This window comes from Heloderma suspectum, chromosome 6 (genome assembly GCF_057233095.1).
Source record: "Heloderma suspectum isolate Gila_16-S chromosome 6, 16-S_ref, whole genome shotgun sequence".
NCBI lineage: Eukaryota > Metazoa > Chordata > Lepidosauria > Squamata > Helodermatidae > Heloderma > Heloderma suspectum.
The window spans coordinates 129,445,435-129,464,072 of NC_139463.1; the positions used below are offsets into that span (position 1 = coordinate 129,445,435).

Consider the following 18,638-nt stretch of genomic DNA (forward strand, 5'->3'; position numbering starts at 1 on the left):
TGTTGGGGATGCTCTGACTTGGATTCCCGCACTGAGCAGGGGGTTGGACTCAGGCCGCTGCTAGCCCCACTATTCTATGATCCTATGATCCCATCCTCCAGGCCCAACTCAGTCCCAGGCAGCTGCAGCTTCCACGCCAGGCTCCCTTGCTTCACACCTGTGAGGATCTGCTCAGTCTGGGAAGCTCTGCAGCTCAACCTGGGGGCCAGACATAGAAGGCAGCCTGGCTCACATTGTTTGCAGGATTAGGCCCTGGCCCAACAGGTGCTCCCAGGTCCTCTAATACAGACCAGCTGGGAGCCTCAGGGTGTCCTATAAAGATCGCCCTCTTTCTTTCCAACCTGGCCACAGCAACAGGAGTCAGCGTGGTGGCAGAAGTGTGGTCCAGATTGGGCATGCCTGACCTTTGCAATGCCTGGCTGGCGCTTGACCCCTGCCTGTCTGGACTCTGCCTCTGCCTCTGGCCCTGCCGTGCCTTGGTTGGGCTGGCCCTTGCCCAGGGAGCCTCTGCTCTCTGCCCACCTCCATCCCTCCTGGTCCCAGTGTCCTCGCCAAGGAGCCTGCTGCCCACACCCTGGACCTGATACCACCCCTCCCTTCTGAGGGGGCAGGACTTTGGGGGCAAGGAGGGGCTTTGGGCAAGGGTGGAGGGAAACTGCCGCAACCATTTCAGCCTCCAGCCCCTCCTGGGAGGCTTTGTGGCCCCTGGAAAAACGGTGCGAATAAAAGGCCCGGAGCTGCTGTGCCGCCTCGGCCCAGCTCCGCACGTGTGATAGGCTTAAGTGTGCGGGGTGGGGGCTGGAGGCTGGGCAGGCTCTCCTGTCTGACCGGCTACTTGCTGTGTGCCTGGGGGATCCCTCGGCTACCTGGGGAGGGGCGGGGGTGGCCCTCTCAGTGCGGTCCTGAGTAGCGGGAGGGATAGCGCTGGTGGTTATGGGGAAGAGCAATGAGGCTGCTGCTGCCTGCCTCCTCCTCGGGTTTCCCCTCAGCCCAAAGTCCTGGGTGCCTCCCCAGCCCGCCTCAGGGGTGCAGCTGCAGCCTCTGCATGCCAGGGACGTCCAGAACAAAGCCTTGCCCCTCCGCGACGTGATGGTGGGTGAGGGGGCCAAGCTGAGTGAGACTGGGGGGTGGAATGGGGAGGAGTGAGCCTCTCCCTGCTGTGCCCACCTGGGCATTCAGTGCAGCGCCAACCCAGGCTGGGGGATGGGGGGCACCCTCTGCAGGAGTCCCCTCTCTGCCCGGCCCCGGTTTGCCTGAGTGCCGGTCTCCGGGGCCCATGTCTTGTGCTGAGGCCCGGGACAGAGCAGGGATCCTGCTGGGCCGCTGCCCCTCCGTCTGCCTGGCAGAGACGGTCTCAGGCTTGGTGCTGAGGCCTCCCAGGCCAAGGTTTCTGGGGGATGCCAACATCCACGCCAAGGCCACTGGTTCCACGGTAGCTCAGGACTTCATGGCCACCGTGGCAACCATGTGGCTGTCCCACGTCATTGGCCCAACACATGTAGCCAGACAGGCTCTGGACACAGTTTTCTCAGCCAGGCGAGAGGAGGGCGATCTGAAGGGGGGGTCTAACATATGCTCACTGGCCCTGGCCATGCCACCTCCCGCAGGGGGCAGACTGCGCATGGCTCTCCTCCTCCATGAGGGTGGGCCGCCTGGTCAGAGGATCTGCCCCCATTCAGTTATTTTTGATCTGGTGTATTTCTGGACATGTAGATATTGTTTGTTTCTGTCTTGACTGTGTGGGGAATCTGTTTGTATAAACTGTGCTGGTGTGAAAAGTTGTTCAGAATGTGAATGAAAACAGTTACTACATTTTTTTAAAGATCTACCCAGAGGCTGATGGATCCTGATGGATTCCAGGGGGCTCTGGGGGATTTTCTTGCTGGCACGGCTGGCGCTCCTGTCAATGGCCTGGTCTCTCTGTGGAACATGGTGACATCCCAGGCGGTGGACATAATCCAGCACCTGCTTTGCAGAGGCTGGGCAGCTCCTTGGGGTACACCTGAGCTGAGGGCAATGACGCAAGTGGGATGACAATGAAGCATGTCTAGCCTTGAGAAGAGAAGCCTAAGGGGAGACAGGATAGCGCTCTTGAAGGACTTGCAAGGCTGTCCCAGAGAGGAAGGCCAGGACCTCTTCTCAACCATCCCGGAGTGCAGGACACGGAACAATGGGCTCAAGTGACAGGAAGCCAGATTCCGGCTGAACATCAGGAGAAACTTCCTGACTGTAAGAGCAATACGACAATGGAGCCAATTCCCGAGGGAGGCGGGGGGGGGGGGGGGCTCTCCCACGCTGGAGGCATTCGAGACGAGGCTGGACAGCCGTCTGTTGGGGATGCTCTGACCTGGATTCCTGCACTGAGCAGGGGGTTGGACTCGATGGTCTTGCAGGCCCCTTCCAGCCCTGCTACGCCATGGTTCCACGACGGCTGGAGTGCAGGCAGAGGGGCCCTTGTGCCGGAAGTGACTGAACACTGTGTGCAGCCCCTTGTGGCGCCCGTGCCCAAGCAGCCTTTCTTTCCACCTCCGCTGCGTCGTCACCATGAGGCCCCGCGGAGCTGCTCCACATAGTGAGAGAGTTGGCTGTGTCCTCCGTGACATGCAGCAGCAATTTTGCAAGGTACTCCGAAGATCAGGGCACTCCCATTCGTCACTGCTTTGGCTCCGGTTAGTGCAACCCCAGTGCTGGAGGCGTCCAGACCGCCGTCCCGCCCGGTCGGGTTGGATGCATGCCAGTAGTCGAGGCCTGAGGGTGTGGACGAGGTGCTTCCACCTCGTGGAAGCCCACCACTAGCCTGCCAGCCCCTTGCCCCTCTCGGCTTCTTACATTCAGCAGGGAGGGGGCGTCTGGTACCAGCTCCTTTGGAAGAGGCTGTCATCAGGTCACTCCTGAAGAATGCCAGAAGAGCCCTGATGCTGCACCAGACCCAGGCCCGCCTTGGCCAGCAGCCTGCTTCCACAGTGGCCATCCAGGGCGCCCCTGGAAAGCGCACGCGCAGGCTGTGAGTGCACTTCAGCAGCTGCCCGCTCATGCGCTGGAGCATCTGGTGCACAGACCCCGAAGCTGGAGCCAGAAGGTGAAACAACTGCAGGCCAGTTGCTGGCCTCCCTTCCTGGCAAGGTGCTCAAGCGGGTGGCTGCTGATCACCTCCAGGCTCCCTTGGATGGGGCCGAGGCTCCCACTCCGGTCCAGTCCAGTGCCAGGGCTGGTTTTGGAGCAGGAATGGTCTTGGTCACCCTGTGCGATGACCTTTACCTAGAGAGGGACCAGGATGTGGCATCACTGACTTCCGTGGACCTCTCAGCAGCTTTCAGTGCCATCTTCCAACCGTGGCATCCTTCTGGATAGGCTGCCTGAGCTGGGCTGGGCGCTTTCTGCTGCCGTGGCCCTGCCCCTGCTTGGAGGGCCGATTCCAGGAGGCGGTGCTGGGGGACTACTGCTCTGCCCCACGGCAGCTGTGCTGCGGGGCTTTCTCAGGGCTCTGCTGCAACCCCCGTGCTTTTCAGCATCTGCATGAAACTGCTGGAAGAGGTCATCTGGGGATGTGGGCCAAGGTGTCACCCATACGCAGATGACACCTAGCTCTTCCTCTCCTTTGCATCTGATACAGGTGCGGGAGTTGATGTTCTGCCCCAGGGCTTGGGCAATGGTCTGGAAGGGGGCCAACATGCTGAGACTCCGCCCAGATGAGGAGGAGATCTGCTGTGTTGGAGAGGCTTCTGCCTGGGTGAGCGACGTTCACCCTGTGCTGGAGGGAGCTCCCTCCTGCTAAAGGGCCAGGTCTGCAGTCTGGGGGTGCTCCCAGATCCGTCAATGTCACTGGAAGCTCGGATGGCCTCAGTGGCGCAGAGCACCTTTTCATCAGCTGAGCTTGCTATGCATGGGGAGTCCCCACCGGGACAGAGATTGCCTTGGCCGTTATCCCTGCTGATGTCACCCCCCACTGAGAATATTGCGATGGGTCATGCACAGGGCTGTCTCTGAGAGGGGGCGGGCGGATGGGCAGGCTGGTGGGGGCTGCATGTGGGTTCCAGCTCCCTCAAGGCCAAAGGGGCCCACAGATGAGTGGACGGTTGACCGGCGGCCAGCTGTAGAAATGAGGGCAGAGGCACAATTCTCATGGCGTGGTTTATTCACCCCCCCGTGGTGCCCCTGCCCCCTCACTTGCGCCGGCGCCCAGCTGCGCGGATCTGCCTCTTCTTGCGCCGGCTGCGGGCTGGTTCTGGCGGGTCTGGGGCCCCGTTGGCGGGGAGGGGCTGCGGAGCAGCGGCAGGCGTCTGCCGATGGTTGCTGGCTGATGCCTTGTAAATCAGGTGAAAGATGAACGCATTGGAGTACCTGGCAGGGGAAGAAGAGGAGAAAGAAATGGGGCAAAAGTGGGCTTGGGGCAACGTGGGGGGGGGCGCGGAAGGGTCACCACTGAAGTCAGCTGCTAAGCTGTGCAGGCCCGATCAGGGCGGGCCAGAAGTCCTTGAACCAGGCGTCACCTCAGCCCCACCCCGCTTGGGAAGGAGGGTGGGAAGAAGGCTCCAGCCACAGCGAGTGGGGCATGGTGCCCCATGTCCCCCCCTTGGGACAGCCGTGGGGCCAGAGGCCAGCACAGCCAGCCGCATGTAGCCAGCCCCGGGGCACCCACCAGGGCATGGCGTTGTCGATGCCGGCCTGCCGGAACGGCGAACGGAAGGGGTTGACCTGGGCCGGGCTGGCACCGCCACCCGTGGCCATCAAGACCGCGGCCTCGTCCACGGCACAGCTGTACTCGCTGCACTCGGTGAAGTAGGCCGGCACTCGGAGGGACTGCGAGGGAGGCAAAGAGCGGGCAGAAGCAGGTGGGGATGTGCCCCCCCCCGGCATGTTCCCCGCTCCACCCCGCCCATGGCAGCATCTGGGCACCAGTGATGTGCCCCCTCCCCTGCCCCAGGCACCACGGTGTGTGGTGGGGATCCCAACGAGTCCTGATCAGATCTGGTACAGTCATCTCACACACAAGGGTGGGCTGCTTGTGACCTCGCGCTAGGGCAGCTGAGGAAGGTCAGCCCCGGAACGGAGGGCAGCGGAGTGGGCGCCACAGTGCGGTCACTGCTTGGGACACACCCGGCCTCCTCCTGGCCCTGTCTCTTCCCAGGATCCCACAGGACAGAGGCTGCGGGGCAGGGGGCGTGGGGGTCACGTTCTGTGGTCCTGTGGGATGCTGGGCGGGACTCTCACCTGAAGTCGTGGCAAAGAACTCAGCCAGGTCTCCTTGAGGGCAAATCCAGAGTTAAACCCTGAGTGGGAGGAGGGGAATCAGGGCGCCGGCATCAGACACAGGCCTCCCCCTGCTCCCATCCAGTCCCTTGTGCCCCCCATTGCCGCACTCTCTGGCCAAGTGGCCAAGCTCATCCCTGCACCCTCGCGCCGGTTCCCACCCCGTGGGGGCCCTCTCGGCCCTTCCCGTTTGCCTTTGCTCTCACCGATCACCAGGTCTGGCTTGGGTGCTTGCAACAGGTGGTACGGGCGGGCACTGAACCCCAACTGCAGCTCCCGGCGCCCCGCTTTCAGTCTGGGGGCCAGTCCAGGCCGGACAGAAACGCCATGCTCCTCCTGGGGGGGGGAGGGGTATGCAGCACTGTGCGTCAGCGCAGACTGAGGAAGCCCCAAAGCAGGAAGTAGGGTGCACGTGCCACCCCCCCCGACGCGCATGCACTCTGGCCAAAGCTGGGGAGAAGACCCAGCGGAGCCCCCAGAGGGATTTGGGCAGGGAGGACAGGAGCGGGGGGCGGTGCCAGCAGCATGAGCCAAAGGACTCAAGCACCCAAGAGCCTGCTGGGATGGGGTAGCCATGGGCTTGCAGGGGGCTGAGCCATCGGGAGAGAGGGTGCTGGGGGGGCTCCGGAGCACACTGGCGCTGTTGCTGGCAGCGCAGGGGCACAGAGAAGCAAGCAGCCCTCGGCGGAAATGGCTGCAGCTGATGGGGCGCCGGCTGCCTGGAGACATGGGAGAGGAGCCCCCTCGGCTGGAACTCACGTCTCTCTGCAAGAGAAACTGCTGGCCATCCAATTCGGGGGGCAGAGTGTCCCCCACAAAGAGCAGCTCCAGGGAGACACGGGGGAGCAGCACCGACAGCTCCTGTGGGGGTGGAGGAGAGAGCGTGGAGGGAGAGGGCGAGTGGCCCCTGAAATGCACGCCCCCTCGGCTGCCCCGGACCCTCTTGGGCATCTCCGGCACGTGCTCCGCCCCATGACAGCCTTCAGCGCCTCCTTCCCACCATCAGCACCCCACTGGCAGCTTCAGGATTCCCAGTAGGGCCCCCAGCCCACTGCCCCACTGAACTGTCACTGCAGGTGCAAGCAGTCCCCGCTGTGGCCCCCGCCACCCCTTGCGCTTCCTCACCAGCAGCTCACAGAAGCAGCCACATCTGGCTGTGCAACCACAGGTGGCGCGGGCAGGATCGCCACCCAGCCCTTCAGCAGCCCTGGGGGCCCCGGCTCCACACCTCTCTGGCTCTCAGGGAACAAAGGGGAGCTCAAAGACGCCTGGGGTGACTACACGGCAAGCTGAAGGCGGCTTCCATCACCAGCACCACCATGGTTGTCCCCCCCCCCCCCGAGAGGCTCAGGACTGGCATCAGAAAGGGTCAGTCTGCCAGGCCATTTTCCCAGGCAGAGGTATGGAGCCCCCAGCCTGGCCTGCGGGCCGCATCGGGGCCGTGGAGGCTTGAGCCTCGGAGCCTCCCTGGGTTGCTTGGGGCACGAGGCTCCCCTGCCACTGTCAGGGGGCCCTAGCCGGCCTCTTTCAGTCTACTCCAGTAGCCAGCTCCAGACACTGACAAAGGATTCTTTTCAAGGCTTTATTCCTTTTACAACTTAATAACTCCATCACCAGCGACTAAGCTATGAACAGCAGAGTAACCTATGCCCTGGTTTGGAAACAGCTGGTCCCCGTTTGAACGAGAATCACTTGCAGACCCTGAACTTATGGGCTAGGGAGAGTCCCTCCCCTTTTCCTTTGGGCCCTCTGGACGTGACCGTTGCTTGCATGCCAAACGGGCGCTACGCCTCCCTTCCGCGCCCTCCATAGCTTGTCGCTCTTTGCGTCTGCGTCAAGCATCCAGCCAGCCCTCCTCCCGCGCTCCTTCACTCCCAGGAGCGCTATCTATGTCTGGAATGCTGGGAGGAGGAATCTCTGCCAGCTGCAGGGCCTGGGAGGGATGAGCGCTCTCCTCTCCCACGGACAGCTGTTCCTCCTCAGAATCAGAACTGCTCTGAGGTTCTATGGGCTCAATGTCCACCCTGACAGCCATGCTGTCTGATGTGAGGCTGGAGGTAACGGGGTCGGGGGGGGGGGAGTTCCCTGCCTGCCACATCCCTGCCAACCAGAGAATCCCTGCTCTCATCAGAGATGACAGATCAGGGATCCCAGCAGGGACATGGGCGGCACGGGGCTCCACTCTTCCCAGCACCGGTGGGGTGGCTGTGATCAGCCCCATCTGCCCCCATGGGCCCAGGGTTTCTTGTTTGCGGGGGGACACGAGTGCTGCACAGGTTTGAATGCAGGCCCAGAGCAGAGACATCTTAACCCAGGGGATCTTCCGAATCTGTGCGTGGGGGCTCCTTTGCTGTCAAACCCAGGGTGCCCACTGTTAATCTAGTACTGAAAAGGGTTAACAAAGAGTAAAGGTGGCTGATTTAATCTGGGAGAGGCCTACAAGAAGAGCTCCTAGAAGACCCCGGACTCATAAGCAGCTTTGTATTCCAGACTCTTGACCCCTGGGCGAGAAGACCGTGAAGTTCGATTCTATACTAAATTATGTTATTTCACGAACTGAGACTTGGAGGTTGTATCTGAAGAGGGGATTAGGAATCCCATCTTCAAAGGTGAGAAAGGGAATTATTCCCAAGTCTTGTGTTTTCTGTTCACTCCAACTCCTTCCTCTACTCTTCCTATGCCTAGAGGAACTTAGTAATGATTCAACATGAGTTTTATATTCAAGTAAGAAGCAGGAGGAGGCCATGGGTGGGTTAACACACAGGTTGAATTATTTTTGTTTAGCTTTGACTGCAAGTAGTAAACAGGAGTGAGTTGGAAAGAGGAGTCATAACAATGCTAGAAGCTCAAGCCGTTCTCTTAATGGCCAAGTTCATCGTACCAGCTTTGGCAATTGCAATTCTTTTGATTTATCTTCTGTTTTTGTTGCATTCTCTTTCCCTATAATTGGAGAGAGAATTTCTAATGCTCATATAACCACCATGCTATTTCTTTTATTTTGTATTTCCCCTGAATTTTCAGCAATAAAGCCATAAATATGGTTTCAAGTTACCATCTTGTCTGTAGTGGTGTTTTGGGTTGATGTTTACCTGTTGGGATTGCTTAGTTACCCACTGGGGTGCTTCGGACCCATTTGGTGCAGGTTCTGAGGTTAAACGGGACCGAATTTACACCCGTTTACCCAGGTCTCTCCAGCCCCTGGCCCCCTCCTGCAGTTGTGGCTCCCACCCTCAGTGTCTGCCCCCCGTGGAGACTCCTTCGCTTACCCAGAAGACCATCAGGACCCTGAACTCTTTGCCCGTCTCCACCACATGGATCTTGAGGGACTGTTTGTTCAAGATGTTCAGCTCAGGAACTGCCGGAGATAGAAAACAATGCCAGGGAAGGAGAATTGGGAGTCAGGAGATAAAGTGGCCCTTAAAGTGGTCTCTAAAATATGCTTTTCAGTTTACAAACATTCTGCATCATGCCTCATTCAGTACACCAAAGGCGGTTCACAGCACAAGCTCTCAGGGCGTCCAGGGAGGCCTCAGCAGCCAAATGTCTTTGGAAAGGCCATCAGGGATGTGCAGTGGCAAACCTTCTCCAGGGAGCGGCTTCACGGCTCCAGGACTGCCACCAAAAAGACCCTGCTCCTTCCTTATGGGGTTTGCCTTGGCCTCACACAGTGATGGGGCATGGAGAAGAGCACCCGATACAGATCTGAGCTGAAGGGGCAGAGCACAGAGGGAGGGAGGCATTCACAGGTACACCGGTCCCAGACCATGGAGACCTGCCATGGTTAAAACCAACCCCCTGCCTTGATTCTGGAAGCTAACTGGAAGCCAGGGCAGCCCCTCCAAAATTGGCTGCATATCCTCCTGACTTCCCACATCCTCCAGGTAGTTGGTGTGGCATTTTGGACAAGCCAAAGCTTTCAAATTCTGCCCCTAAATACCAGTGACTGGGAAATGACTATGAGGGAGAGGAACTGCGGGCATGCGGAAGCCAGTCTGAGTGGTCCCAAAGGCACTGGAGAGCTTGACAAGATCCCGCTGTTTCGCTGGGGAAAGGGAAGTGGGGCGGTGGATGGCAGGAAGGGCTCAGCAGCTGAGCACGGTGATGAAGGCAGGGTGGGGAGAGAGGGTGTGGAAGGCGATGGGTTGGTTCTAAACAACCAGCCAGATCTTTGGGGGCAATGGATCCATGGTGTGGTGCAGGGAGGGACTGACTGTGTTTCCTGAAAACGGGCAGCCCAACACCCCAGCATCCCATAGGTCCTGCTTCCATAAAAGGGTGGCCCTAATAGTACTAATAATTAGTAGGAGCGGGGGCACACATCTGACACCCGGTACGACTTCAGAAATCCTTGGAGACAGCTTGCCACAAATTCATACTTTCATGTGTCTGGTATTAAGTGTGTATGTGTGCGGGGTGTTGTTTATCAAGTACGTGACTTTGTCTGCAAATCCGATGCAGGCATTTAGCTCTTGTGGTGGTGAGGACACACAGGAGGCCTTGGGAGAAATGGGCCAGCCATGTCCCCAACCTGGCACCCTCCAGAGGTGTTGGACAGAGTTGGCTGGGAGATTCCTTCCCGACCATCTGCTCCCATCAGTAGTACATGCCCTGGTCTCCCCTCGTTTAGACTACTGTAATGCGCTCTACGTGGGGTTACCCTTGAAGACGGTTCGGAAACTGCAGCTGGTACAGAACACGGCGGCTCGCCTGATTAAAGGCAGCCGCCGGCGAGATCACATCACTCCAGTGCTGAAGGAGTTGCACTGGTTACCAGTTGTTTTCCGGGCCAAATTCAAGATGTTGGTTTTGACCTTTAAAACCCTATATGGTTCCGGCCCAGCCTATCTTAAGGAGCGCCTCCAGCAGCACCAGACAGGCCGCTTAACAAGATCAGCCTCGGATGGCCTTCTCTCTGTCCCATCAGCCAGGACAGCTAGACTGGTGGGGACGAGGGAGAGGGCCTTTTCTGTGGTGGCCCCCACTCTGTGGAACTCCCTCCCTAGGGAACTCCGTCATGCCCCCTCTTTAATGAGCTTCCGTCGTGCATTAAAAACGTGGTTGTTCAGGCAGGCATTTGGGGTGGGTTAGGGTATTTTAGAAAATGTTTTTATTGTAGAATTTTATTGTTTTAAACTGTTTTATTGTATGTTGTACATCGCCCAGAGTGGCTGGGTGACCAGCCAGATGGGTGATAAATAAATTTAATAATAAATAAATAATAAAATAAATGCTGGGAGTTGTAGTCCAACACACCTGGAGGGAGCCAGGTTGGGCAAGCCTGGTCGACATGAATGCCAAGGGGTGGGGGTTGTGTGGGAAGAGCCTACAGCACCCTCCCGCCCATGTTCCCCAGCAGCTGGCGTACATAGGCAGACTGTGTCTGGTACTGGAGGGAGCACAGAGCCATTAAGACCAGTAGCCATAGATAGGCTTTTACTCCAGGAATTTGCCCAGTCCCCTTTTAAAGCCATCCAAGTTGGTGGCCATCACTACATCCTGTGGTAGCGAATTTTATAGTTTAACTGCGCTGTGTGAAGGAGTCCTTCCTTTTGTCTGTCCTGCAGCTCCCACCAACCAGCTTCATGGGAAGACACCTTTGGGTTCTAGTATTATGGGTGTGGGAGAAAAATGTCACCCTGTCCACTTTCTCTATACCATGCATAATTTTGTACACCTCTATCACATCTCCCCTTACTCCCCTTGCTGCTGTATTATACACTCTATTAATTATGCATTTTTAGATCCAACATGGATGCAGGTAAATATAAAATGCAAGGGTTCCATTTAGGGAATCAATTCAAGATCTTAGGGTGGGTGGAGGAATACAGCCATCCAGAAGAAGAAATTATTCAAGCTGCAATGTACTTTAAGAACACTGCACAGATCACTGATAGAACAGCTCATCTCATGTGTTTGGAAGGACCACAGATAGAATCAGCTCACACTCAGTGGGAAACATTTCTGGGATGACTCCTCCTGAACCTGGTCCGGCATCCCATAATTATACCGACTGCAGGAGTAGCCATAATGTTATTGATTATGATAGGGATGTCTGTATACAAATGTGTATATTTCTGTTTACAAGTATGTATAAGTTAGTTCAGCTTGACCAAAGTTTGAGGACTTTGGAAAAGAAAAGGCCTTGAGTGAGCACAGGAAACAAAAAGGAAGTGGTGACGCCCACACAGAAGAGGGGAGCTCGTGGTTCGCACAAAAGGTACAGGAAGTCATGACCACTGAGGGATTCGGGAAGGGTTGTGCAGTCAGGCTGTGCCAGAGAAGTGTGTCTTACAGTTAACAGGGGCACTGGTCACTAGGAGAAAGGGGGGCTACTAAGCGAGGTAAAAGGGAGGCCTGGACAGACCTGAAGAGGTGGGAGCAAAAGGGTGCAATAAGCGATCACATCACACGTCACGCGCGAGTGTAGAGCCATAGAAGGAAAGGGCAGGTCCTGGCTGGGCCTGCTCCGAGTAAGGCGGCGCCTCTGCTAGCAGAGGGCGAAGGTGCAGCCTTCCCCGACCGGCCGCCTCCAGATGTTTGGGGCCTCAACCCCCAGCAGCCCCAGCCGTCATGGCCCACGGTCATGGAATGTTGGGAGTGGTAGTCCAAAACGTCCGGAGGGCACCCCTGTTGGGGAAGGCAGTGTCACGGGTCATGCGTGCCTTGTTTTTTCTTCCTGTTCTAAACACTGTCATAAAATGCCATGGAACCTCTTCTCTAATTTTGACTTCGAGAGCAATCCTATGGCCACTAGACACTGTCTAGGTGGCCATAGAATCTTCTGGTTTTGGGAAACCACACTCCCGCCCCCTCCCCTCGTTATCCGGCATGGTTCTCTCCGCCCCATCGTCGCCTCTGTGCTCATAAACAGCATGCAGAGAGGGTGAAAAGCGGGTGGTCCCGGGGCGGGGAGGGGGCTGAAGAAACTGCATTAGATGGCTTCCTGTTGGGCCTCTGGGCCCCTTCCCTCCTCCTTCCCCCAAACGTGTGTCTAGCCACAAATGCTGGGTGGCTGGAGCATGGAGGTGGAGCCCTCCGCGCTCCGCCCGGCCTGCACCAAATGGGGGTCAGCCTCAGAGTTCGGAGGCCGACGTCTGCTTCAACAGGAGTGTGCCCTTAATGACTTTCAAATAAACGCTGTGCTTTTTCTTGCCAAGCGACTGGGCTGTTCAATGCAAGGTGTGTTTTGGTGGCTGGCCCTCTCTTTTGTCAGGCAGGAGCGCATCATGTGAATGGCCCAGAGTGCTGACGGAGGGCGGGATTGTCTCTCTGGATCATAGAATCCTAGAATCCTAGAATAGTGGGGTTGGAAGGGGCCTGCAAGGCCATCGAGTCCAACCCCCTGCTCAGCGCAGGTCAGAAGCTGGGAGTGCAACACGCCCAGCCCAGCAAGGGAGTGGGGGGCTGCTGCAAGGTGTGTGTGCGTGAAGAACCTTGAGGTTTTGGTTCAAGACAGAACTAATGGGGAGTCCGGGACCCCAATACTCACAGTGCTGAGGGACCAGCTGAGTGATGATATAGTACAAGGTCAGGGGGTAGCTCAGGATGACGGCCAGAGGGGCTCCAAGCGGCAGCCCCCGCCACTGGTAGTATTCTCTCCATGAACCTATGGCGGAGGACGGACGGACAGAGAATCATGGGTGTCAGAGGTGGAGCCATCACTCAACAGAAACGAAGCCCTCAGGCAGACAGAGGTTGCCCCCAATCCCTCCGGAGCCCTCTCACCGAAGAACGTCCGAGGTGTGGGGGGCTCAGGAGGGGTGGCTGGGAGAGCTGCCCCTCCTTCTGGCCTCAGCGCCTCAAAGGGGTTACCTGGGGGGCAAGAAAAGGTCTGGTCAAGGAGGGAGAGTGCTGGGTCCCCCAAGTGACCCCCTGCCCCTCCTTGCTACCCAGGGATGGGCTGTGGAGGGAGTGGCGCAGGATGGGATGGGGGACGAGTCTGTCCAGTCACTGAAGAAGCCATTTGCGCGCCAAGACCCTTCCAGCCCAATGGAAAACAACAGCTGATCACCTGAGCGCCAGCGTGGGTGAGGGTAGGTGTGCTGGGGTGTGGGTGGAGGGGGGGGGTTCTTTGCCAGCTGTGCCGTCTCCTGGAGGGAGAGGCTCGGAGAAGCAGCCACCTGGCCTGCTCTGAGCTGGCAGGACTCGGGCCCCACACAGATCCCACAGGGACCAACCTGGCCGTCCCCAGGCCGTGATTCCTTGCTCCACATCCACCCCCCACATGCTGTTTGCAGCTGTTGTGCGAGCAAGAGGGGGCTCAGGAGGGTATCTCCACATGGGCTGGCCCCAGCCTGCCTGCCTGCTGCCAAGGGTCCAACCACCCCACTTGCAGCCTGGGGCCTGAGTTGGCCCCTTCCAGCCCCCATGCTGCCCCCTCACCACTTTGCAGGAAGGCCACTGGATTCTCGGCGGCCCCCTGCAGTCCCACGCCATAGTCGGGGGCTCTCACCAGCATGCTCTCTCCAGCCCAGTAGCCGTGGGTCAGCCCCCGGGCAGAGAGGAAGCCCTCTTTGTTGAAGTTCTCGCTGGTCACCTCTGCAAGGGGAAGGGGGAGAGGTCAGAGGCCCTCATCCTGCTCCCCAGGCTCGGGACCCCAGGCACAGCCCCCCCCCCCGCACCTAAGGATGCCTTGTTCCGTTCCGTGAGCGCCCCCCCACCCCCTGCTGTCCTGGCCTCTTGCGAGGGCGGGCACTGCCAAGGCCTTGCTCTTGCGAGCTCACTCAGCTTGCTCCCACCTGGTGCAAAGGTGAAGGGCAGGCTGGCCAGCTCCCGCGCATGGCTCATGTATCCAGCCATGCGCTGGCACCAAAACTGGTGTCCGATGTCCTCAGGGCGACGATTCCAGTCCAGCTTGCGGCAGCGTTCGGAGCAATACAGGACTGCCTGGCAGTGCTGGCTGCAGGTGCAAAGGAGAGCCGGTGGCAGGACAGCTCCGAATGGTCCAGTGAGAGAGCGGAGGCGGCAGAAGCCACGCAGGGGATGGAGGGTAGTAGGGGGCTGGGCCGTCCATGTACAAAGTGCATGTTTTTCAAGGAAGAATGCACTGCATGAGAGGGCAAACAGCATTAGGGTGCCTGCACCAGAATGCACCAATGTAGGAGGGGGCTGAATCGGAAAGATGGCCCCTCACGCATGCACAAAGTGGGACAGACATGCGCAGGATGTGTGACCGTGATAGAGCCTGAAAGTGTGAACCAGAGAATTCCACAGACAGGCTAGAGCTTGTGGATGTGCAAGACAGCCTGTGAATATATCAGAGACTTGTCTAGAATCTGACCGTGTAAAACAGAGCATCGTGTAAAACAGAGCATCGCAGCACATGGTCTGTGGCCGTTTCTCTCTGGCAAACAAACATGTGTGTAATATGGAGCAGACAGGCAGGTGTGAAGCAGGATATAAAATGTATTTGCACAATAGTTTGCTCGAGCAAGATTTTGAGCAGGTAGGTGAATGTGTACTGGTCACCAAGCGTGCACATCTTGCATGTGAGAGCACGTGGCAGGACTTTTCCTGGGAGCTCACACGTCTGTCTGTATGCGTGTGTGCAGAAGGGTGTGTCCAAATGGAAATATGTCCATCCTGTGCTCACCATGCTGTGACTTGGCCCTCAAAGTTGTGCCGCTTGCACACGTGGCAGGCTCGCACACGCGTGGTTGGAAAGGTGAACGCTGGCTTTGGGCCCCAGCCCCGCATGGGCCCCTTGCTCATTTTCACGCCCAGCCGCGAGAGCAGTGGCTCCAAGGACCTGCCAGGCGAAGGAGCAGAGAAGGGTCAGGAGAGGGGGAGGATCGGGGCCAGCTGCTGCCTGCCACCCCGCCCTCCTCTGCGGACCCGCCGGCCTCCCTTGGCCCTGCTCACTTGTGCAACGCAGCGTCTCCCGCGGTGAGCAGCTTGGGCCGCCGGGGCTCCCCAGCCCCGAGGGGGCAGGCCATGCTGTGGCACAGAAGCGCGAGGGCCCGGGCCTCCAGGGGCTCGTGCCCAGCGGCCGCCGAAGAGCCCCCCAGCAGGAAGTCAAAGCCCAGGATGGTGCCGTGCTCGTCCGTCACCAGCAGGAGGTGGTCCACGCGCCACAGCGGCTGGCCTGTAGTGGGGCAGCAAGGAGCCTTGAGTGGCGTGGCCCAGATCTGCCCACATCCCCGCGCGAGGGGCGATGCCAGTGGGCGGTGGGGTGGGCCTTTGGGAGAGGTGCGGCGCCAGTCAGCGCCTGTGGGAAGGCCTTCCGTTGCAGGCTTTGGCATTCCCGCATCCTCATGGCCGGGGGCCTGGCCATGCCAGCTCCAGGGCTTGGACGGCCCCCAGGCAAAGCCTGCTCCAGGGGCCCTTCCCTCCACGAGCCCCCGCCTCGCCAGCGGCTCTCGCGCCTCCTCCCCGTGGCCACCTTGAGAGGCGGAGCACCAGGAAGCCTGCAGGCCATGGCGTCTGCTGCTCCTGCCCACTCCCCCCCCCCCCGTTGCCTGGGCCAGAGCGAGAAGCTGGAGGAGCCGCAAGCCCAGGGGCCTCTGGTCGGCGGGGCCCGGCTGGGGCGCGGCTGGGGCTGAGTTCTGTTGCAGAACTCAGAGTCACAGAGACCACGGAGTGAAGGAAAAAGAGTTTTTCTTTATTTAACGCGCGGGCTTAAGGCTGGAATCACTTCCAAAGCGCCAGAAGCCCCGAAATACATCAGCACATTGCTTTTATAGACATTGTGACACATATGAAATGGCTCCTCCTCCCCCTCCCGCATGGGGTTGCAGTCCTCAACATTTCTTTTCCCAGCACCATTGTTTATAATACAAGAACTGGGTGATAGGGTAGCCATGATAAGCAGAGAACAGAACAGCAGAGAACATGATATACATATCACTATGTCCTTAGCCTTTGTTGACAAGTTAAGAGATTCCTGCGTCTCGTCAGCTTACAAATATGTATTTCAGAGAGCAAGAGCTCAGCAAGAACATGAAGCATGAGGCTGCATGAGGCTACTCAGTCTGACCCCCGATATGGCTGCTAGTGCCTGAAGGTGATGGGGGCTGTAGTCCAGCACCTTTGGAGGCCGGGGTCGGGAGAGGCTGCTGGGCCTAGCAACACAGGCACCCGGGGCCCAGAACTGCTCCCAGAGGATGCCCACAAATGGGCCTGCTCTGTCCCTGCCAGACCCTGCCCATGTCGGACGCTCCCTTTTACTCCAGTCCTCAGGGGAATGTACTCCAGCTGCCACTAACCTACCCGTCTCAGGCGCGGTGCTGTCCTCCCCCTCCCCGCCTGTGCCCACGAACGTGATGAAGCGGTCCAGGTCCCGCAGCGCCAGGGCCTCCTCGCTGTAGAAGCGCCCTCCCACCTGCTGACCCGGGTCGGCGACAGTGAAGGCCAGGGCGCGGTTGGGCAGCACATGCAAGATCCACAGGGCCGGATCCGGAGGCAGGAGGCGGATGGAGCCTTCCTGGCGCTTGCTGCCACGACAACAGACAGCATTCAGGAGGAAGTGCCGGTACCAGCCAAAGAGCAGCTCAGTAAAGTCCAAGATCTCGGCACGGTAGCCTGTGACAAACTCCATGCCTGCGGAGGGAGCAGGGCCAGGCCCCAGTAAGCCACAGAAGGCCCTGTAACCCTTAGCCCCACAACCCATTTATAGAGCCAAAGCTCAGGCCCTGTGGACATGTGAAGTGAGATGAGGAGGGGGCCTCTGAGCACGGGCCAAGTATGCTTCCCTCCCACCCACCTGAGCTTAGAGGGGAGGTCTTGATTTCCGGGGAGGTCTGGGAGCCGGTATGTATTTGGGAAAAGATGTGCTGCTCATAGGCAGACAGCCCGACTGCATTACCTGCCCTCCAGCCTCCGGTTCCCCCGCCCACCGCAATCCTGCCTCCACCCTCTCCCCCTCCCACCAACGAAGCAGGTCCTGTCCAGCTCCCGCCCGCATCCTGGGCCCTTCGGCACCTTCTCAGGGGCCACGAAGTGATGTTCTGGGAGAAGCAGGACGCCCTCCGCAGCTGGAGCCCATCGGCACAGGAAGTGGGGGGGAGCTCCCCCCGCATGGCCTTGCTGGACCCTTTTTTGGCTTCCAAGGCTTCCGCGGTGGGGGGGCTGACTGCAAGGGTCGCACCCCTGCCAGTGCCCCAATTTCCCTGCCCCGGGCTCTGCTCCGAGGTGAAGTGGGAGGCAGCTGGCGTGGCAGCCCCCCCCCCCCCCCCGAGACATGGCGTCGGAGTCTTGTTTCTGGCATCAGGGAGAGGCCTTTCCTCCCCGTCCCCCAGGCCTGGGCCACCTCCTGTTGCCCTTAAGACCAGGGGGCTTGGAGGTGGCAGCTTTGGGGGTGACGGCTTGTGCTGGAGAGAAGCGGCTGGAAGCGACGCTCACAGGGCAGGAGGCACCGTCCTCGGCTAAAAACACCAAGCCCAGGGGGCTGCTGGAAAAGGGCTGGCTGCAGGGAGGCCCAGCAGGGCAGGGCAGGAGCCCCCTCGGAGCCGGGGCACCCAGAGCTGTGGGGCCCAAGGGACAGAGCCTGCTGGAAAGGCCCCTTCCTGGCACCAGCCGCAACGGGCATGACTGCAATGCTGTGGCCCTCTTTCCAGAGGGCCTTAGAAGGGGCTCACCGCAGCACAGACCCCTCGCTTGCCCCAAGGCATGGGCTTCAGCCCCCCAACCCACCTCCTCGCCCCCCCAGCCCAGCCTCCCCAAGTACCTGACGTCACCACCGCTTTGAAGATAAATAGCTGGTGGTTTCCCTGGTTCCACTGTGACATCAGGGGGTTCTGGAACCCTGGGCAGGCCGCTCCCCAACCACCCCTCAGGCACCTGGGTCCCATTCTCCCTGGCCGGAAGGAAGGGCGCCATGTTGCCTAAGTGGGCAGGGAAAGGGAACCCCATTTGCCCTCCGAATGGCCGTCCCAGGCGCTCCGCCCATCGCCCCAGCTGGCCTGTAAGTCCTGGTCCAGGGGTGCCAAGGGCTTCTGTTCCTTTGGAGGCCCCAAAGGGCTGAGGCTGGGCTACTTTGGGGGCGGTGTAGCAGCCATATCGGGGGTCAGACTAAGTAGCCTCATGCAGTCTCATGCTTCATGTTCTTGCTGAGCTCTTTCTCCCTTGAATATATTGTTGTAAGCTGACGAGACACAGGAATTCCTTATTTTGTCAAAGGTCATACAATTGTATATCTTGTTCTCTGCTGTTCTCTTCTGTTCTCTGCTTATCACGGCTACCCTATAACCCAGTTCTTGTATTATAAACAATGGTGCTAGGAGAAGAAATGTTGAGGACTGCAACCCCACGTGGGAGGGGGAGTAGGAGCTGTTTCATATGTGTCACAATGTCTATAAAAACAATGTGCTGATGTATTTCGGGGCTTCTGGCTCTTTGGAAACGATTCCAGCCTTAAGCCCGCGCGTTAAATAAAGAATCTCTTTTTCCTT

The 18,638-nt window shown here is 58.8% G+C and overlaps 1 protein-coding gene across 1 annotated transcript; it reads right to left on the reverse strand.

The window, feature by feature from the left end:
• Positions 1-4,118: 4,118 nt before the first annotated feature.
• Positions 4,119-18,099, reverse strand: ZMYND15 (zinc finger MYND-type containing 15). The gene is made up of 14 exons (XM_084806966.1): positions 17,915-18,099; positions 16,459-16,788; positions 15,112-15,334; positions 14,843-14,998; positions 13,989-14,149; positions 13,633-13,788; positions 12,976-13,062; positions 12,740-12,856; positions 8,517-8,605; positions 6,010-6,111; positions 5,457-5,586; positions 5,212-5,270; positions 4,640-4,800; positions 4,119-4,341 (listed from the first exon to the last, which is right to left on the reverse strand). The coding sequence occupies exons 1-14, from the start codon at positions 18,036-18,038 to the stop codon at positions 4,164-4,166; spliced, it is 2,073 nt and encodes a 690-aa protein (XP_084663092.1). The 5' UTR covers positions 18,039-18,099; the 3' UTR covers positions 4,119-4,163.
• Between the last annotated feature and the right edge of the window lie 539 nt (positions 18,100-18,638).